General features: G+C 33.6%; 2 protein-coding genes across 2 annotated transcripts; both read left to right on the forward strand.

Annotated features, from left to right (window-relative positions):
* Positions 1-13,036: 13,036 nt before the first annotated feature.
* LOC105233237 (uncharacterized) lies at positions 13,037-18,977 on the forward strand. Its single transcript, XM_011215251.4, has 2 exons — positions 13,037-17,492; positions 17,596-18,977. Exons 1-2 carry the CDS (start codon positions 13,429-13,431, stop codon positions 17,657-17,659), a joined length of 4,128 nt encoding a protein of 1,375 aa, XP_011213553.2. The 5' UTR covers positions 13,037-13,428; the 3' UTR covers positions 17,660-18,977.
* LOC125778893 (transcription factor mef2A-like) lies at positions 17,697-18,454 on the forward strand. The gene is made up of 2 exons (XM_049458507.1): positions 17,697-17,709; positions 17,754-18,454. Exons 1-2 carry the CDS (start codon positions 17,697-17,699, stop codon positions 18,452-18,454), a joined length of 714 nt encoding a protein of 237 aa, XP_049314464.1.
* Positions 18,978-19,965: the final 988 nt, after the last annotated feature.

The raw sequence follows: 19,965 nt of genomic DNA on the forward strand, positions 1-19,965 counted from the left end.
CCCCGGTGTTGGTTATTTTTTTGAAGCGCGACCGGAGGCCCCCAATGCAGAAATAAATACTGTGCAAAAAACTAATAATGTGTTATATTTTTCCTGTCATTGGGGTATTATTTGCTTTCTTAATTTTTTGATTCTTTTGTAACACATGTACATAAGGTAACACTGATTACACTGGTAGACACATAATTTGTGACATGAAAATTCTCAAATCTGAAAACAGAATTTTTCTATCACTCACAGATATGTATGTATATTGTAACCTGCGACTTTGATTTTACAATGGATAAAATTTCATTATATTGCATCATCTCATATTTTCAAACGATCACAGATTTATCCGGTTTAGACCGGTTCTGCCTGCTTGTTTGAAGTAAACAGCGTATTTTGCGATCATTTTATTTTACAAAATTTATCAGTAGACTAACGGTGTCCGAATTGGTTGTTTGAATTCATATTCTTTTCCGTTTTAAAAATTAGGTATTTTGTGTTTAAGATTTTTAGGTAAAATGCCTAGGCAGTGAGTAGATAGTGCCAAAAGTTTTTGTAATGTGTGCGAAGAACTAACTTTTAAATCGCAAAAATGTAATTTTACTCCGCTTGTGCTAAAAGCTTACGACCCAAGGCAAAGCATATAAGCCCCTCATATCTGTTGTAATAGTTGTGTAACAATGTTAACAGCTTGATTAAAAAGTTCAAATCGTAAAATGGCCTTTGCAGTGCCAATGTTTTGGAGAGAACCTAAAGACCATGTTACAGACTGCTATTTTTGCTTCACGAATATTAAAGGTATTGGACCGAAGTCTAAACATACGGTTAAGTACTGTAATTTACCATCAGCTTTAAGACCTATCAAACACAGTGAACAACTTCCTATTCCAAAAGCACCAGAATCTTCGGCTAGGTCTTCAAGTGCTGTTACAGAAACCGCAAAGGAAATGACAACCGATCCTTTAATTCATTTACCAGGATGCTCAACAGTGCCGCATGTGAACTTAATGACTTAGTACGAGATCTAAGAATTTCAAAATCGCAGTCCGAACTTTTAGCATCCAAACTAAAAGGTCAAAAGTGATGCAAATATTACATTTTACAGAAAAAGGCAGAAATATCTCACTAGTTGCTTTCTTCAAGAAGGGGATCTAGTATACTTTTCAGAAGTTAACCTTTTGTTTAAAGCACTAGGACAGAAACATGATTCACGTGATTGGCGTCTATTCATTGATTCCTCTAAATTTAGTTTAAAGGCGGTATTGGTTCATAATGGTAACAAATATCCACCTGTGCGCTTAGCTCATGCGGTTCATACAAAGGAATCATATACGAATATGAGAGTTCTTTTAGAGCACATCCGTTATCATGAGAATAGTTGGGCAGTATGTGGAGACCTAAAAGTAATAGCCCTTCTTCTTGGAATTCGACTAGGATATACGAAATATTGTAGCTTCCTTTGTGAAGAGGACAGCCGCGCGAGAGACTGTCATTATGTACAGAAGCAGTGGTCAGTACATTAGGAACTCACTCCGAGACAGTTACCAATGAACCTCTAGTTGATCCCAAAAAGGTATTACTACCACCTTTGCATATTAAATTGAGTTTAATGAAGAAGTTTGTTAAGGCAATGTACAGAAATGGAAGCGGGCTCTTGCATTTGAAACAAAAATTTCCAAGAGTCAGTGAAGCAAAAATTAGGGAGGGCATATTTGTGGGTCGGCCAATAAAAGAACTAATGAAAGATAAAACATTTGAGGAAATGCTCAATGAAACTGAAATACATTGGAAATGTGAAAGTTGACAATTACAAAGATGTTGCGACTAAACTACTTACTGCCTATAAAAAAATTGGTTGCAACATTGGATTTTTCCTCGAAAATTTAGGGGCCGTAAGTGACGAACATGGGAAATCCTCATAGCAAAAAAAGAAGGTGAAAGAAGAAATCTGTAACTATTTGTGGCAATTTTTACATAATAAACAAAACTTTGTTCTGTTCATGTCACAAAAACATGGGTATTTTGGTTTCCCAATATTATTAGTTAAAATGCAACCCTTTTGTTATTATGTGAACAAAAACAATTGAACAAAAATTAAATTTTAAATAAAAGTTATTTTTAGTGAAGTGTTAGTGGATATAAAAGTTAAAAATATAGGTGTAAAATACATTATAAATAGGAGAAACACGTATTTTAAATAGTTGAATTTTTGAAGTTTAAATGCAAATATTAAACCATAAGTCAGCAGCAACTGTACAAGTATATACATATGTATATATTTTCTTGATCTGGAGGTGCTCCTCTATCCATACATACCCATTTTAACCCCGAAATCGGGGAATGCTATTATTAAACTTACCCCTGCCTATGCACTAGAATAATAAATTAAGTTTGTCGCGAAGTTTGTAATATTAAGAAAGAAACGCCGGACCCTATAAAATATATAAATTATCAGCTCGACGAACTGAGTCGATTTAGCCATGTCCATCTGTTTGTATATAGTTTTGGTGTTGCAAAGAACTCAAGCTTCTTTGCTTGGCTCTTTATTTCCACTTCGGAGTTAAAATAAAAGAAACGAGCTTCTTTGCTTAGTTCTATACTTCAACTACTTTTCTTTATTTCAATTTGTTGCTTATATTCTAATTTGAAGTATTTATTGGGTGAATGTATGTCAATAGTTCACTCCTCCACCCCTAGATTCAATGGTCTCCATTGAATATCTAATATTGAATGCTGCCAAGTTTTCTTATTATTACTACTGATTATGAAACTTACTTATGATTATAAAAATATAGTTATACACAGTTTTGAGCTTGACATTGGACCAATTATTTTTCTGTGTTTTCCTCATTTGAAAGAGGTTGAATTTGTAGCTCTACATTTAAATTCGTATTTTTATTTCTCTTATATATTATACATTTTACCAATATTCCTATTGCTATTAATAATATTCTTAGTATGCGTATGCCATAGTTTACATTTTTTGTGTATTTTTAATTCTTCCAATTTGTTAATATGTTTTTTATTGATTTATTATTATCTCTGAGAAATGTATTACTTTTTCAAACTGTAATACATCAGTTTCTTTTTCAAGGAAAATATATCTTTCTTCTACAATAACTTTTTAATTTTGGAATGATTTATTTTTTATCTCAGCTTTACATTTATAAAAATTTATTAATGCATTTCTTTCGAGTACAATTTCTCTATTGTCCCAGTCTTGTTTGATTTTTAGTTTACATGCACTTTTAATCAGGATAGTATCGTCTTCGATATCTGCGATCATTGTTATATTCGTATTTACATTGGTTAAATGGACAAACGTTAATTTCTTTTAAGAAATTAATTTCTTTTTGAAATGTGCTCCTTTTGTATATTTATATATTTTGTTTCCTACTGTAATTGCATATTTCTGTTTTCCTATCATTTCAAAATGTTGCCTATTAGGTAATGCCGTTATTAGTATTAGATATGCTTTAACGTGTGTAATTGGTATTTTTATAGCTAAAAGTAATGCGTCGTCTTTATATGAAAGGAGTCCTGTCTCTCGTGTTTTAATTTAAAAATGTCAATATTGAATCTTTCAATTTCTTCTGTTGATAATATACTAGGGTGTAGTATATTATGCTTTGCTGAAGCTATGTTGTCTTGAATTTGTTTAATTTTACTTTAAGTTTAAGCATCTGATCAGAATAAAGCATGTGTTTTATAATTTTTTCGTTTGATTTATTTATTTTTTCAATGGTTTTTAGTATTTTTGTCCTATTAATGGATTTATTGAAGTTGTCATTTATATATATATTTTATTGATTTACCGCTCCTACTATCTTATGATTGTTTTTCTCTATTATTTCTAAATGTTGTAGTATGTTTTCCTTAACTACATTGTCCATGGTTCCGAAAAGCCATTTGTATGTAGTTCCTCAATATTAAATAGTCCTCTGCATTTTCTGTTATATCCTATAGGCATTAATGTGTTTATTTTTGCTTTAATAGATTTTATTTCTTCGTATAATATTTCCCTGTCATTCCTGTTATATTGGTTGGAATTATTTTCTAAGTTATTTTAAATTTTATTTATAATCTGCTTAAATTCCTTGGGGTGTATTATATAGATTACCGTTGCAGTTTGATTCACTATCTCTATCTCTCTGATTCTTATTTTAGCGTATCCCGATTGGTATTCAAGCTTGTTTCTTTGTAGAAGTCCATTGATTGCAGTTATTATCGTTAAAAGTATTGTAATTTTCGCCATCTTGAAATTTAAATTTTCGTTTAATTTGAGTCTTATATGCTTTTTTAAACTTTGAATCTTTAGATATTAAGTGATTTCCCTCTTCTTTAAAGTTATCTACTCCCTTGTAGCTTGGTTGTGTTTTGTTAACTCTATGATTGTTTATATGTATATTTATTCTGAAAATCTTGTATGTTTACCCTGTTTTCTTTTTTATTGATATTATTTATTATATTTTCTTTTTGCTTTCGTAATTTTTCCGCGAGTTTGATTAGTTCTTGTTCGGAAAGTAAGTTATTTATGAAATCTATTGGCCTTTTTTGTCGTAGATTGTATGGTATTATTATAAGCAGTTATTGCTTTGAATACTTTCGTTGTCGTTGTTATTTGCATTAGCATTAAAAGGTCTTAAGTGTTCATTTAAAGTTAAGTGTAATCTTTCAACATCTGCGTTTCCTGTTTTATTATAAGTGGTCGTTAGGTGGTCGTTAAGTTTATTATCCTTTAAGAATTCTTTTATTGGTACTGTATCTAATTCATTGTCTGTTACTAAAGTGTCCGGTTTGCCTAAATATTGAATTCTTTCCTCTATGGCATTTACAATTGATATCCTTTAATGATTTGGCTGTTGCATATTTTGTTAATTTGTCGGTGTTGTAAGGTACATTATGCCTCTTTGTGGATACCAAATATCAAAATGAACAATTTCATTATGTTTTTTAGGAGCTTCCGTAATATTTAAACTATGTTTGATAGGGTTTCTGTCGAACTTCGCCTTATTGCATATTTCACAATTATTTATGTATTTCTGTATTTCTTTTTGTAATTTGGGGTAGTAGTGTGTTTTTTTTTATTTCCTTAAATATTTCATTTATTCCGCTGTGATTATTTTCCAGATGTTTCTCTTCTATCAATGTTAAGAGTTCTCCTTTGTCTGTTACATCTTTTAAAATTATATTTGATTTCATTATTTTTAGAATACTATTATTTATTATTATTATTTGCGAAAAATTTTTGCGAAAAATTTTATATATAACTCTTGAATTTGTAGAAATGATTTGTCACCTGGGCAGTAAATTACTATTAATCCTTTTTCTGGTAGGTTCTCTATTTTTAAAATGTCGCTTTCAAGTGTTACATTTATTATGTTTCTTATTTTAAGTTGATGTATTATTTTCTTTGTTATTGATTGCCTTTGCGCTCTTTGAATTATAGGTTGATTTTTATATATATTGATTGCATTTTCTGTTATTTTTATGAAGTATGTACATACTATCCGTTTCTGCACTATGTACAGTATCGTCATCATTGAATATTTCATTTAAATTCAATTCTACCATATTATTATTTTCATAATTTAGTCTGCTTAGACCATCTGCAATTACATTTTCTTTACCTTTAATGTATAAAATATCGAAATCAAATTCATTGAGTTTAATTTTCCACCTTTGTAATTTTGAATTAGGTTCCTTTATATTATTTAACCAAACCAATGGACGATGGTCTGTTTTAATGGTGAATCTGCGACCAAAAAGGTATGGGCGAAAATATTTAGTGGCCCACACTATGGCTAACAACTCTTTCTCTATAGTGCTATAATTTTTCTCATGTCTATTCAAAGTACGACTGGCAAATGAAATTGTTTTGTTATCTTGCATAAGGCCTGCAAAATTACTCACACCTGTCACAAGAGTAAAAGTTTTTGCGAAATCTGGGTGGATTAAAATGGGGTAATTTTTTATCAACATTTTTAATTTAAAGAAAGAATCTTTGTAATCTTGGTCATTAATGTTTATTTTTGAGCCCTTTTTTAAATATTTTATTAAATGGTATGCTATTTTAGAGTAATCTTTAATAGATCTCCTATAGTATCCCATAATACCTAAAAATGCTTTTGCTTCCTTAACGCTTCTTGGAAGTAGAATGTTTTCTATTGCTTCCACTTTTTGAGGGTTTGGTTTAATACCATCTTTTGTAATCAAGCGACCTAGGAATTTTGTTTCTTGTCTTAAGAAATCAGATTTATTTAATTGGATATTTAGATTTTTTTCTTTTATTCTCATTAAAATTTTGCTCAATGATTCTAGGTGCTCTTCTACGATTGTAGAAAATACTAGAATATCGTCCATGTACACAATGCAAACTTTGCCGATATATTCTTTTAATATATCGTTCATTAGCCTTTGGAACGTTGCCGGTGCATTTCGCAATGCGAAGGACATTCTTAGAAATTCATAATGTCCATTTGCAGAGGAGAAAGCTGTTTTATGTATGTGACGTTCGTCCATTTCAATTTGATGAAAACCTTTGGCTTCGAGAGTGGAAAAATATTGGCATCTTCCCAATTTGTCAAATATATCGTCTATATTTGGAATTGGAAATCTGTCTTCCGTAGTTACGCTGTTCAACTTCCTGTAGTCGATCACAAGACGCCATTTTTGTTCATTGGTTGCGTCCAGCTTCTTTGGTATCAGCCAAATAGGGCTATTGTAAGGACTGGAGGATGCTCTAATTATACCTTGGGTTAACATTTGGTCTATTTGTTTTTTTATTTTCGGTTTGTGTATTTCTGGGTATCGGTAGATTTTAAAGTAAACCGGAATATCATTTTTGGTAATTATTCTATGTTTTGTTGAACTTGTAAATGTTAAATTATCATCATATACGCTTTCATATATTTTTAGTATACTTACAAGTCTATTTTTGTCTATACCGTTAAGGTGATTGGTGTTAACGAATTCTGTGACGCATTTATCTTTTATGTCATTACAGAAGATTTCCACCTCATTGTCTTTATAGCTCATTTCGTTATATATTTCTTCTTCTTTTTTTTTAGATAAAAAATCAGTATTGTTTTATTGTTTGACTAAAGTTCCTCTGTGGGTTGAAATTTCCCTGTTGGTTATAATTTGTGTTTGTTGTCTGGCATGACATTCTAGTTTGGCTTGATCCGTTGCCACTGTTATAATTATTACCTACATTCCTTGGGACATAGCCACCGTTATACCTATTTTAATAATAATAATACCCAACGGTTACCTCCTCCCGCCCAACCGACGCGAGGGGCGCAATCCGCGAACGAGCGGAATTAGCCGAGTCATAAAACGCAAGAGAGTTTTAAGCGTTGCGATCTTAAGCTGCTCAGCTACAGAAAAAAAATTTCAACAGCCAAAATTAAGAATTAAATTAAAGTTTATAGTTTTTAAACGTTACTTGTTGAGAGTAGATAAGATAATTTTTTTTAATGTTAAAGAGTGAGTCTGTTAGATAAAATGTGCTGGAATGAGAATGATTTCAATACATACATATACGGCGGAATGGTTCGTTTAACTCAAAATTTGTTCTAGAAAATTTTAAAAGTAAGGGTCCAAACTGCCTGGTAGAGCGAGCGGGACGTTAAAATTAATATCAGATAAGAGAGATGGCCTACAGACTGACCCATTCATGAGTTTTACAAGAAATATTATACCAAGCATCTCCCTACGACTAGCGAGTGTCGGGAGATTTATAAGTTTTAAGCGGTTAGTGTAAGGGGGAAGATTTAAACTGGAATCCCAATGCAAATGATTTAAGGCAAAAAGTAAAAATTGTTTTGAACAGACTCTAACTTATCTGAATGGACTTGGTAACTAGGGTTCCAAACCACAGAAGCATACTCTAATATAGGCCTCACCAGAGATGTAAAAAGAATTTTTGTGGTAAGCGGATCTCTAAATTCTTTAGACCAACGTTTAACAAAACTAAGAGCGCCTTTAGCTTTAAAAACCGTTGAAGATACGTGAAGATTAAAATTGAGTTTGGGGTCCATAGTTACTCCCAGATCAACAAAACTGCATACTTGCTCCAACCTAAAGTTTTGTATTGCGTATGAAGTAGGGTCTACAGATCTACGTGAAAAGCACATTGTTTTAAATTTTTTAAGGTTCAATGGCATGTCATTTCTATCACACCAAGAAACTAGGTTGTTTAAGTCTGTTTGCAACTGGCATCTTTCTTTGTTTGAAGTATACGTTTTAAAAAGTTTTACATCGTCAGCATATAATAAGATTTTGAAAACTTAACAACAGATGATATGTCATTAATAAATGACAAGAACAGAATTGGACCAAGATGGCTACCTTGTGGAACGCCTGAAGGAACATTGATTATGTCAGAAAAAGAATCGTTAAATAAGACTTGTTGAATTCTATTGCTAAGATAAGAAGCAACCCATTTTAGAAATATTGGCTGAAAACCAAGAAGATCAAGTTTATTCAAAAGAATTGAATGGTTTACTTTATCAAAAGCTTTACTAAAATCTGTGTATATAACATCAGTATTCTTATACTCCCTAAAGCCAGCTGATACATGTGATACAAATTCAAGCAAATTAGTTATTGTAGATTTCCCTTTACGTAAACCGTGCTGAGAACAAGAAATTAGTGGAGAGACCCGGAAGGTTATGTCGTCTGTTATAATTGTTTCAAAAAGTTTAGGTATTGCAGACAACTTTGCTATTCCCCTATAGTTTTCAATAGATGACCTAAACCCACTCTAATGTAAAGGAATTATAAATGACTTTTTCCATATGGATGGAAATAAGCCTTGCATAAGAGATGAATTAAATAGTTTTGTTAGGGGTTGGTATATATATTTGGCACATTTCTTAAGAAAGCATGGGGGAATCATATCTGGGCCATAATTGTATGATTGTTCTGACATGTTCAACTGATATAAGACGTCTGCTTCGGAAATGGTAGGCGCATTAATGACAGAAATCGGACATAACTTGTGCTGATGCGGAACATTTTTTTGGAGATTTTGGAGAGTAATTGGACTTAAAGAATTCAGCGAACATATTAGAAATGGTGTGATTGTCACTAGACATAATATACTTATATTTCATGGCGGACGGAAAGTTAGAAATCCTGCGTTTGGAGTTGACGAAACCATAGAACAATTTTGGATTACGACGTATAATATTATTTTTTACTTTATTTATATAATTATTATAACATATTTTGGTAAGTTCAGCAAATTGTCGACGCAATTTAGAATATTTTGAATAGTCAGCAACTAAACCAGTTTTTTTTTAAGTTTAAAAGCACGAGATTTTCTATTTTTTAATTTACATAATTCTTTCGAAAACCATAAATTGGAACTCCTTTTTTGAGTAACAACACACTTCGGAACATATTTTTCAAATAAGTTTAAAATAGCTTTATTAAAGTGGGAAGCACTAAATTCAATATTGCCACTGAAATCTGGCCAAGTTACTTTAGAAAGTTCGTAATTATTCTTCTTAAAATTAGCTTTCGCAAAGTTGAACCGAAAACAAAGGTCTTGTGTATTATTATTAGCAAAGTTAGCTATGATTTCGATGTTAATTTCCAAAGCAGGATGATGCGGGTCCTCTGGCCGAACCAAAGGATCACATCGGACAACGGAGAACATTGAAGCGTTACCAACATAAACTAGATCTAAGAACTTACCAAACTCGTTTGAAATTAAATTAATTTAGTTAAGACCCAACTCCGACATTTCATCTAAGAACTCGTTAAAACATAAGCGAGCTTCTCTTTTCCCCGAAATTGCTCAGAAGTATTTGTTTCAATGTTTCCCAATCACTAACTTGTCTATATCTGTGAATTATTTCCCTAGTTTTTCTTACGCATCTTCCTTTCAGAAAATTTAATAAAATTTTTTGATTACCTACATCAAAATTTGGTATTGTGGGTAATATGTCTTCCATTTGCTTAATGAAGTCTGTTAGTTGGTTTGGATCTCGTCCATCAAAGTCTGCAATTCCGTTAATACAGTTCAAAGTGAGTTGAAAAAGTGGTATGGTGGATGCTTCCATTTTGAGAAAATTTCATTTCGAGTGATGGCTGTTCCTGCTGCTGCTGTTGCTTTATAAGTTGAATCCAAACTCAAATAACCGCTACCGTTGTACGAATGTTTTTCAGTAAAAATCACACTTTTTTTATTTATATATTTTGAAAGCTCGTTATTTGCTGATATTGTTTAAGGTTTTCTTGCTGCGCATTTAACACGATTTAAATGTTTTTATAATATTTTAGCAATGTTTCTGTATAGTTCTATTAATGCTTTGGGGCCATCCATAAATTACGTCACACCTTGAAGGGGGGGGGAGGGTATCATTCAGAAGTGACATTGTGTGACAAGGGGCAGGGGGGTCAAAAGCTTTGTGACATCACATTTCAAAATTTGTGATGTACAAACGTAAAATTTATAGGTAAACAAAAAATATTAAACATTTATAAACACACTCTTTGTTTTTAATACTTAAGTTGTAACGAAGCTTTTTACTGCCCCTGCTTCTTACAAGTATAATTTGCTGAGGTATACTCGTCGTGTCCAGGGTTCGTTACAATAAATTTGTAAACATTGGGGCTCTTCTGCGAATCGTACTTTATTTTATTTTATATTATAATCTTAATCAAAGTTACAAAATTGTCTCCCGCGTTATAGTTTCAGCTTTACAACATTTTAAATATTTTCATTTAGATGCAATTTATATAGCTATGTACAAATGCCCCACGCATGGTACCTCTCAGTCGCGAACTGACTGGTGTACTATTAAATAATGATGTTTTTGAGTCACATCTTGATTCAAGTAATCGAACTACTGACTTAGATCTAGAAAAACGAAGCTTCGCAAGTGCGGGCAATGTGTCTGCTGACCTTTGGGGCAAGTTAGTCATTGATAATTTTCCAGTCGTTGTTGAATGTGTTGCACAAAATGTTACTGGACTAGATATTGAACAGGCTATGATGTTGAAAAATAATGCTATTTGGTAAGCTAATGTACGTGAGTCACAATATTTTTTAGAAAGAGTTAAATGTGAAACTATTGCATGCTGCGGTATAAGACGTTGTAGTCGTTGGAAATTAAAAAAAGAAGGATTTTTACCACCACCTGTGTTAATTAAACAGACATCAGAAGATTATGGAGTCACAGGGAGTGATGACAACGCTAAGTTTGCTCCATTATTACTACAGATATTATTAAATCTCCAAGCATCATCCCATCTGAAACAAGTTCCATATGATAGTTATTGCCCTAGTGTCGAGTCATACTTATTTAAAAGATCGTGTAGGATATGTGACCTATATTTTTCTTCATATTAAGCCACCAATCAACACAAACAATGACATGTCCTCCGAATTCAGAACGAAAATGAAGTGCCTGATTTGCCAGCAATAAATGATATAAAGGAGTGGGTCAAAATTCCATGGACACAACATGATTAAGTTTTGTATTTTTAATTAGCATAATTAAGTATCTATTATTTCTTGACTAGTCATTCGTTGTGTCTGTACTTTAATATTTAACGAAATGTTGATTTTATTAAAGATTATTCAATAAATATAAGAATAAATAGAATAACCTTTTTTTTTGATAAATCCATAAAATTGGAAAATGTGCGACGTCACGAAAGGGGTGGGGCTAGATCAAAATGTGACAAATTTTGAAAAGGAGGGGGGGAGGGGTTAAAAAGTCCTTAAATTCGTGTGACGTAATTTATGGATGGCCCCTTTTCTATAAATATATTTTTGTTTTCCACAATTCTATTAATATTTCCACTTTTTTCTTTGCACTATTAATGCCGTCGATTTCACTAGCTTCCTAAAAATTGTTAATTTAAGAGTGCGTTATCAACTCTTTTCCAATTGATTAATTGTGAATTCTTGATTTCCTTGTCGCCAGTTGTGGTTCACTTACTAACTTCCCTAAATTGTTAGTTTATCCTCGTCACCAGTTTTGGTGTTGCAAAGAACTCAAGCTTCTTTGCTTGGCTCTTCATTTTCACTTCGCAGTTAAAATAAAAGAAACGCGCTTCTTTGCTTAGTTCTATACTTCAACTGAATTTTTCTTTATTTCAATTTGTTGCTTATATTCTAATTTGAAGTGCGCGCAGGCACTTATACATGTGTTTATATTTACTTACATACATACACACATCTGCATACATGCCAGAAGAATTTGCTTTATCAGCAGAAAATGTGTAGGCAAGCTTCTCTTATTTCAAGAAAGAGTTCAGGTTTCGAAATCTTTCTTGAAGTGGATAATGTTTTATTATTTATTGGATGTATGTATGTCAATATGTGACTAATATACACGAATAAGTCCCTCAGAATTTTGAACACGTCATTTTTTAAGGAACTCATCATTAGTTGAAACCGATATCGGGCTACTACAGCATATAGCTACCATACAAACTGAACGATCAAAATCTTGTGTTATTTGGAAAATTTTTATTTAACGAGATATCTTCACGAAACTTGACATCACAATTTTTAAAGTAAATTCTTATTTTTTTAATATTTTTAAAATCGTAATAATTTCTTTAACATTGTCAAACATCGTATAATAAATCTAAACCTAGAATTATGGTCAAAAAATTTGACGGTCTTTGGAGGGATAGAAATCAGGGTCTCACGTCTATTGACCATTCTTCGAAATATTATCGGCCGCTACAAATTACTGTCAATTTGCAACAAGTTGTCAGCTTTAAAATATCGATTATTTTTAAACGGATTAACATAAAGGTATATAAAAATTAAGATGTTCATGCTTAAATAAGCGTATTAGCGTTTAAATATTCTATCGACTTTTGAATATGCGCTATTTCTGTTGTGGTTGGAAGATTCAAAAATTGGTATTGAAAGCAACGAATTTTCTATGCTGAAAATACTGTTTGTGTATTTCATTCTAATTGGAATCTATTTTATTTAACTTTTTCTCATGGGAAATTGCTAGAATCTGACAACATTGTTACATAAAAGTACTTTTTCTACTACATTTTTCACTAATATTGTCAGAAAATGTTAACCCTGCAGGTGTGACTATGATATATACAAAATTTTCCATCGATTTTAAAACGAAAGTGTAAAAACAAGCAAAAATGTAAAAATTTGATAATCTGTAAATGTAATTAAACTAACTGCTTATAATTTAATGAACTATGTATTCACACAAAATGTTAAATGCTTACGAAACAAATTAGAGGAACAAATGAAAATCCATATTGCCGAAGTTGAAAGTGGTGGAAACAGTGGAATACCGATAAAGGTAACGCGAATACAGCAATTAAAATTGGTACACATCACCTACTATTGGAATTTATGGAAACTCTTGTTGTTAATCAAAAGATGAGAATCGCCTTAAGTTGGTGTTAGCGAATTAGCTGGTGCCCTAAAAAATGCCGAGGGTAAACAACGCACACGCAAAGGACACCAATGGTTCCAATGTCAATGTAGCAACGAAAGTACGAAAGAATGCCATTAAGACAGAGGTGGAAAGCCCAGGTGAACAACATGTTTTTCATAGAAAATCGGAAAGGAGAAGAGTGGCGCGAGATATCTTTTTGGTTTTCGAGGAGCAACCTTGCCGGCGGGTGCGTGGAGGTGCTAACAAAAAGAAAACAGCGCAAAAACCAAAATTCGGCCATTTGATGGTTGAGGATCCAAGTCGTCCGTCTAAAGGGCTATTGCGTGACATTAAGAATGAACCAAAATGTTATCTTAGCGATGAATGTACGACCATAACTGCGCCCACAACAGCAACAAAAACAGTAGCAACAAAAGAAAAAAAGAATACACCAAAGGTGAATAGCCGAAAAGAAAGTAAACCTTTAGTAGTGACAGAAAAAGTAACAGAATCCACTAAAGAAATCAAAAATGATGATCCTGTAGCGCGTGTCAATCCCATATTTTTATGGGTGAAACAAGATGACACACGTATCGTTGAAGTGCGATGTGAGGATTACGACAAAAGAAACCGTATACGTATAAAAAAGACTTCAAACGGTTGGCGGTCAATACCGCGTACTGACCCAACTACGTCAAAGATAGTTAAAATCTTGCAAACACCACTCTTAAAAGTAAAACGTGAATTATATGAAAATAATTTATTCCAGAAATGCAATGAAAATATTTGCGCAAATATAAGTAGGCAAATACCAATAGATGTCATTGAAAAGCAAAGCTTTATATCGGATAATATTGAAGAAAATATGCCGGCTTGTATAAAAAGCGTAATTTCAGATACAGTGGTTAGTAAAGAAGAGGTTCAAATTGAGAGTAGTGCAAAGGTGAAACATAAGAATAAAAAAGTAAAATCCAAGAAGAATAGCAAAAGAGGAAGAAAATCAGCTAAAATTAATATTCCAAAAACTGAAGATGATATTCCAGAAATTATTACCGATAATAATATTGACACTCATTTAGTTAGTCAAAATGAAGAATGTTCAGTGCAAATTGAGCAGTCGATACAATTAAATTCGCAGACAATACCAGACTTCAATGAAGTGTGTGTCAATAATCATAATAGTATAATAGATGATAATATGATTATCAACAAGGTGGGTGAACAAACAGAATCTCATGTTGACTTGAAGGAACAAATAGTTGAAGCAGAAAATACACCAGAAAACTTATCAGATGTAAATGTGCGGCCTCATTTAAATGAAAAAGTTATAGAAACTGAAACATATCAACATCATTCAACGCATTTGCAGCTGTGTCCGATAACTGGGCTTTTCTTGCCCACAATAATTTGCGAAAGTGACAATGAGGGCGAGAGCATAGATGTCGCGCCCAAAGACTGCGACGTCAATACTTTTAATACGAACTTTTTGCCCAAAGATATATTAGTGGATTTGGCTGACTGCGAAGAAGACGATAATAATATGGAAAGTAGGGAGAAGTTACATACGTTGAATGCACATTATGCTACAAATTTAGATGCCGACACCAAAAACCTTAAAGATCTACTAGATGATGCTGATTTAATGCAGCATTGCAGCGATAATGCCAACAGCGATGCTGATATTATCGATTCCATAGTTAAACGCAGCTGTGAAAACAATTTAATCCAGGCGACTGAAACACTCAAGGAGGCTGATGTACCAACAACATTTAACACTTCGCAATGTGAAGATATACCACAAAAAGATTTGCTAACCGAGGCAATACCATTACACATAATTGATGAGTCGGTGCGTGACTCACCAAAATGTTTGTCTTTCAATGAAGCTGGTGAAATCGAGGGCCTCAATGGTGAATTATTTCAGTCAAATAATTTTATGGATACTTATGAAAAAGACTCTAGCGTTGAGGAAGTTAGTTTGAGTGATGATGGTAAAAAAACTGAAAGTACGGATATAATGGCATTATCATCGCCAATAGCACTTAAAGACAAACTGCATGATGATGTGGTACTGGACGAGACACCAAAAGACTTGAGTTATAAAAAACGAGAAGAGGTTTGCCCACCATCCGAATCTCGCAGTCAGTGTGCAGTAACGTCGAGTTCAGATGTCGTGAAGTCACCACAGCAAGGTGAACTACCCACTATAGAAACAACATCAGAGGCAATCAAGAATTTAATATTGGAGCAATTTATTAAATTAAATGCATTTAATACGATACCGACACCAGTAGCAAAACAACAGTCAGAGCCTATGAATCTTGGCAAACCACATAGTGATATAAATATAAGCAACGATTGTAACGATTATGCTACATCTACAAATTATATTGAAACAGTTGTTATTGATGACAATAGCGATGAAGAGCCAATGAAGAAACGTGTGCGGAATAACGAAAAACTCAATAAAAATAATGTTATTGATGAAACGGTACAAGTAGTTCAAGCCATTCAGACGGTTGCTCCAATAACAACATTGATCGATAAGGATCCAGATCCGCTCACACAGTTACAGTTACTCATAAGAAATACACAATGGAAAGTACCGGATCCAATACTTGTGCCAAAGGATAGGTTGCGAGCAGTATTAGCTTCACCAGCCCGAGAAATTCCACTTTTAATTACCACTAGACCGGAATTAAGGCTACCTGAGGCATTTGCTTACCCCGAGATTATACAAAATCCCAATATATTGGTAATTTCGATGGCGCAATTAGAAGCTATTTTGAAAAATGAAATGGAAATGGAAAAAAACAAAGATCAATGTGCTCTGGTAGATCCAGTACTTGAGTTGCAGCCAGAAAACACAAAGAAAATTAATACTATGCCCTGTACAAATAAAAATAAGCCGCTTATCGAGCCGAAAAGTGTAAAAGTTAAAGAAGCGCCATTGAATCCAGCAGTGCCGCCACCCAAATGTTCACATGTCGAGACAAATTTGGCTTCCGATATTAATGCTGCAACGCTGGCAGTATTAAATCAAATGTTGTGGTTGCCATATTTTGGACAGTTATCGCAGGAGTTTCTAAAAACATTAAAGAATCCTCTAGGCGTACAAAACAAATACGCGAGCATATTGCCACCACTATACAATCACCATCTTGGCCTGCAACATTTGGATGAAATGTACAAGAATTACGTTAAGCAGATGACGGCCTTAAAGCACATCAGTGCTGCAGAGACACCTGTTAACAATGCGTTGCCAAATTTTACACTGCCACTCGGCGCATTCCAGCCCACTATGGAGACGACGGTCTTTCAAAAAATGTTGCAACACCAAATGGCTAACTTTTTGAATATAAATCCCATGGCTACATCTGAGGACGTAACCATGCAAACGTCAATACAAAGAGGCGTTGTTGGAAAGAGTCCAGCGCACGAAGGAAATATAAATGTTGATCACATGCTTGGCGTTGAAGATAAGAAGGCCAAAAGTAACACGACCACAACGACGACGACAGCAAATACAACTCCTGACATTGGCGGCATAGTCGCTGGTGTTGCCGAGAAGTCACTTAGGCACAATAACAATAATGCGACATTAAGTTGTGATATCGCGATGCCTGAAAGTGTAAATTATAATAAATACGCCTATATGCAAAAACAAGAAATTGATAATAAGCCACGTTTAACGTGCAAATCCCTTTCAAATTTATTAGAACCGGAAAGTGTGCCGTCGTCGCCGGCGGTTCCAGTGGTCAATCTTACCACAGACCATATACGCAATGCGTCACATGAACTCACTACAAATAGCCAAATTAACACAATCATCAATAAGGATACAACCATCACGGTTGCGCCAGCGACCGCGGAGGTAATGCCTTTCAAAACTGCAAAACTGAATAAAGTCTCGAGTGCATGTTTGAATGCCACGCATGAGCTGGCTAAACAGAGAAAACGCGTTATGAACTATACTGATACGGCGGTAGCATCTACGCCTGCTGTTACTACAGCAACAACAGCATCTTTAGAGAGCCAAACGTCGAGTCGAAACATTGCGTCCGACAACATTAATGTGGAGACCAATCAGGCATTGTGGCACCCACTGTTTGGAAGGTAAGAAGCAAATGGAAATATTGAGGTACACTTTTGGAAAACATAAATCAGTTCTATAAATTGTGAACAGTTTTAAAACGTTTTATAATGTATATAATTTCAGTAATGTAAAACCTGGCTACAGCAGTCCCTGGCAATGGACCACGGTAACGGCAACGGGTGAATGACATTCAAGGGGTCTCAAGGGACCCAACAGTTATGAAAATGAACTTAATGAGTTCTTTAATACCTCTAATAATGTGCATTATGCTGCTGCCAAAGCACAAAGCGCCCACAGCAATCATAATCATAACAGCGGCAACAGCAGCAACAACAACAGCAATACCAGCAGCAGTTGCAATGCGAAATCTAACGGTGGCAACAACAGCAACAATAACAACCACATCAGGAATAATGTTAGAACATGCATGACCACCAACACAACACATAACCCTATAGATGCTAGCGGCAGCGGCAGCGGCGGCGGTATCGGCAGCATTAGTAACAGTAGTGGTACTTGTAACAACAGTGGCAATAACAGTTATCAACACAGTCTACAGCAACAAACAACAGCGGCCGTAGCGGCAGCAGCTGTGGCAACAACGCGCGAGCAAATAAACGGTTATGCAAGCTTCAAGGAACCCGAACGCTTTATAGAGCATAATTTTTGGCAAACACAAAAGCAGGCTGCTGCTGCGGCTGCCGTCGCTGCCACGCATGCGACCAATCAATGGTCACTTAATAATAATCGCAATTATATGAGTAATCTATCGCAAATCTCATATTCGAATAACAGTCAACCGAACCAAAGTTCATCGCCGTATGTGCAATTCAATCCCTACATGAACATGAATTTAAATATGAACATGAATCAGCGTTCATTTTTAAATAGCGCGCAAGCAACGGATAAAAATGCAATGCATTTAAATCATTTCGATAAACATAATATGCGTTTTGGGGAATACGACTGTACATTGCGCTAAACAAAAAAAAAAACCATATGCTAAAAAATGAAAACAAGGCGAACATCTCGTAACAATTAAAATAGGAGGTATAAGAAATCTATACATACCCACATATAAATAATAAATATATCATTGTACTGTTGCGCAATGTACATGTTGAATATAATCCAATATGCAAGCATTCAAACATACAACCATATACACTTAACAGAATATACATACATAATTGCATACCGATTAGATACAAATATAATATGTGGTATTTAAGTTGAGCGTAAATATCGAAATGTCTGCCAGCACATCATTGAGGAAAAGTGTCCTGGAATTACACAATATACTAGAATATTTTGTTAGGCCTATTAATGTTCTTAAAAAGTAAACAAACATATTTATGTGAACTTGATTAGTGAATTTGTTATCAGTAGTTTGTTACACCATATTGTTAATCGAAATCTATCATGATGCGTTAATATATAATGTATATAGAGTTTTTTTTTTATCTAGATGTATTATCCTTTTTTAATAAAAAGCAACAAATGACTATGGTGACTATGTAAATTATTTTATGAGTACTTCTCTGATGATTTATTGATATTCTATATATTTATAAAATGCATATGTGGTCTGTTAAATTTATATAGCCAATAGGGACAGGCAAAAATAAGTGAAAAATCAAATAAAAATATTATTAAATTAAATAACACAATAAAACCCACAATGATTACTTTCCGTTAAAATTAGTGTTCTAGTTATAAAAACATTTTCAAACAAGTAAGGAAGGGCTAAGTTCGGGTGCAACCGAGCATTTCATACTCTTACAACTTGCAAAAATTAAAGCCAGGGAAATATTTTAAGATGTAAAACGTCAACCAGAGGAACGGAATGTAAGCAATTTATACATTATATATGTACATACACTCTATATATAGCTCATACACTGACCGACAAATTCAGCACAAGATTTGTTAGAAAAACGAAAGTCTTTATACGTAGTATATGGGAGTTTGGGGTAGTATCGACCCGATTTTATCTGTTAACAGTTATCATGCCACATACTAAATAATAGTAATCTGTCTGAAGTTCAATTGTATATCACACATATTGAAGGAAATTGTCGGTCAAAAGTAGTCAACTATAGATGGTTTAATTTGGACCTTTTTTAGCCAAAAGGTGGTAGCTTTAAGTGAGTTATTACTTTAAAATTTTGTTCCGCTGTATTAATTACTTGATTTGTGTACTGGGAAGTGAAAGAATCAGAATTTTAAATTGTGTTATATGGGAAGTAGGCGTGGTTGTATTCAAATTTCGCCCATTTTCACCCTGTAACATAGGATTATAAAAATAATGTCACGTATTAAATTTAGTCGAAATCGGTATGTCGGGTTCCGAAATATGATTCCGAGGTAAAGTTGAATGTCTCTGGCGTAATTAATTATTGATTTATTGCACTTTTAGTAATTTTGTACAGTGGCGTTATAAGGGGAGTGAGCGGGGTTATCTTCCGATTTCATCCACATTTCACACTGTCT

The sequence above is a fragment of the Bactrocera dorsalis genome, chromosome 5 (genome assembly GCF_023373825.1).
Source record: "Bactrocera dorsalis isolate Fly_Bdor chromosome 5, ASM2337382v1, whole genome shotgun sequence".
Lineage (NCBI taxonomy): Eukaryota > Metazoa > Arthropoda > Insecta > Diptera > Tephritidae > Bactrocera > Bactrocera dorsalis.

Bases quoted from the DNA above. Each gene is read 5' to 3' on its own strand.
- LOC105233237 (XM_011215251.4), top strand. From the start codon at position 13,429: ATGCCGAGGGTAAACAACGCACACGCAAAGGACACCAATGGTTCCAAT. The intron at 17,493-17,595 runs GTAAGAAGCAAA...ATATAATTTCAG, and splicing joins TGGCACCCACTGTTTGGAAG to TAATGTAAAACCTGGCTACA.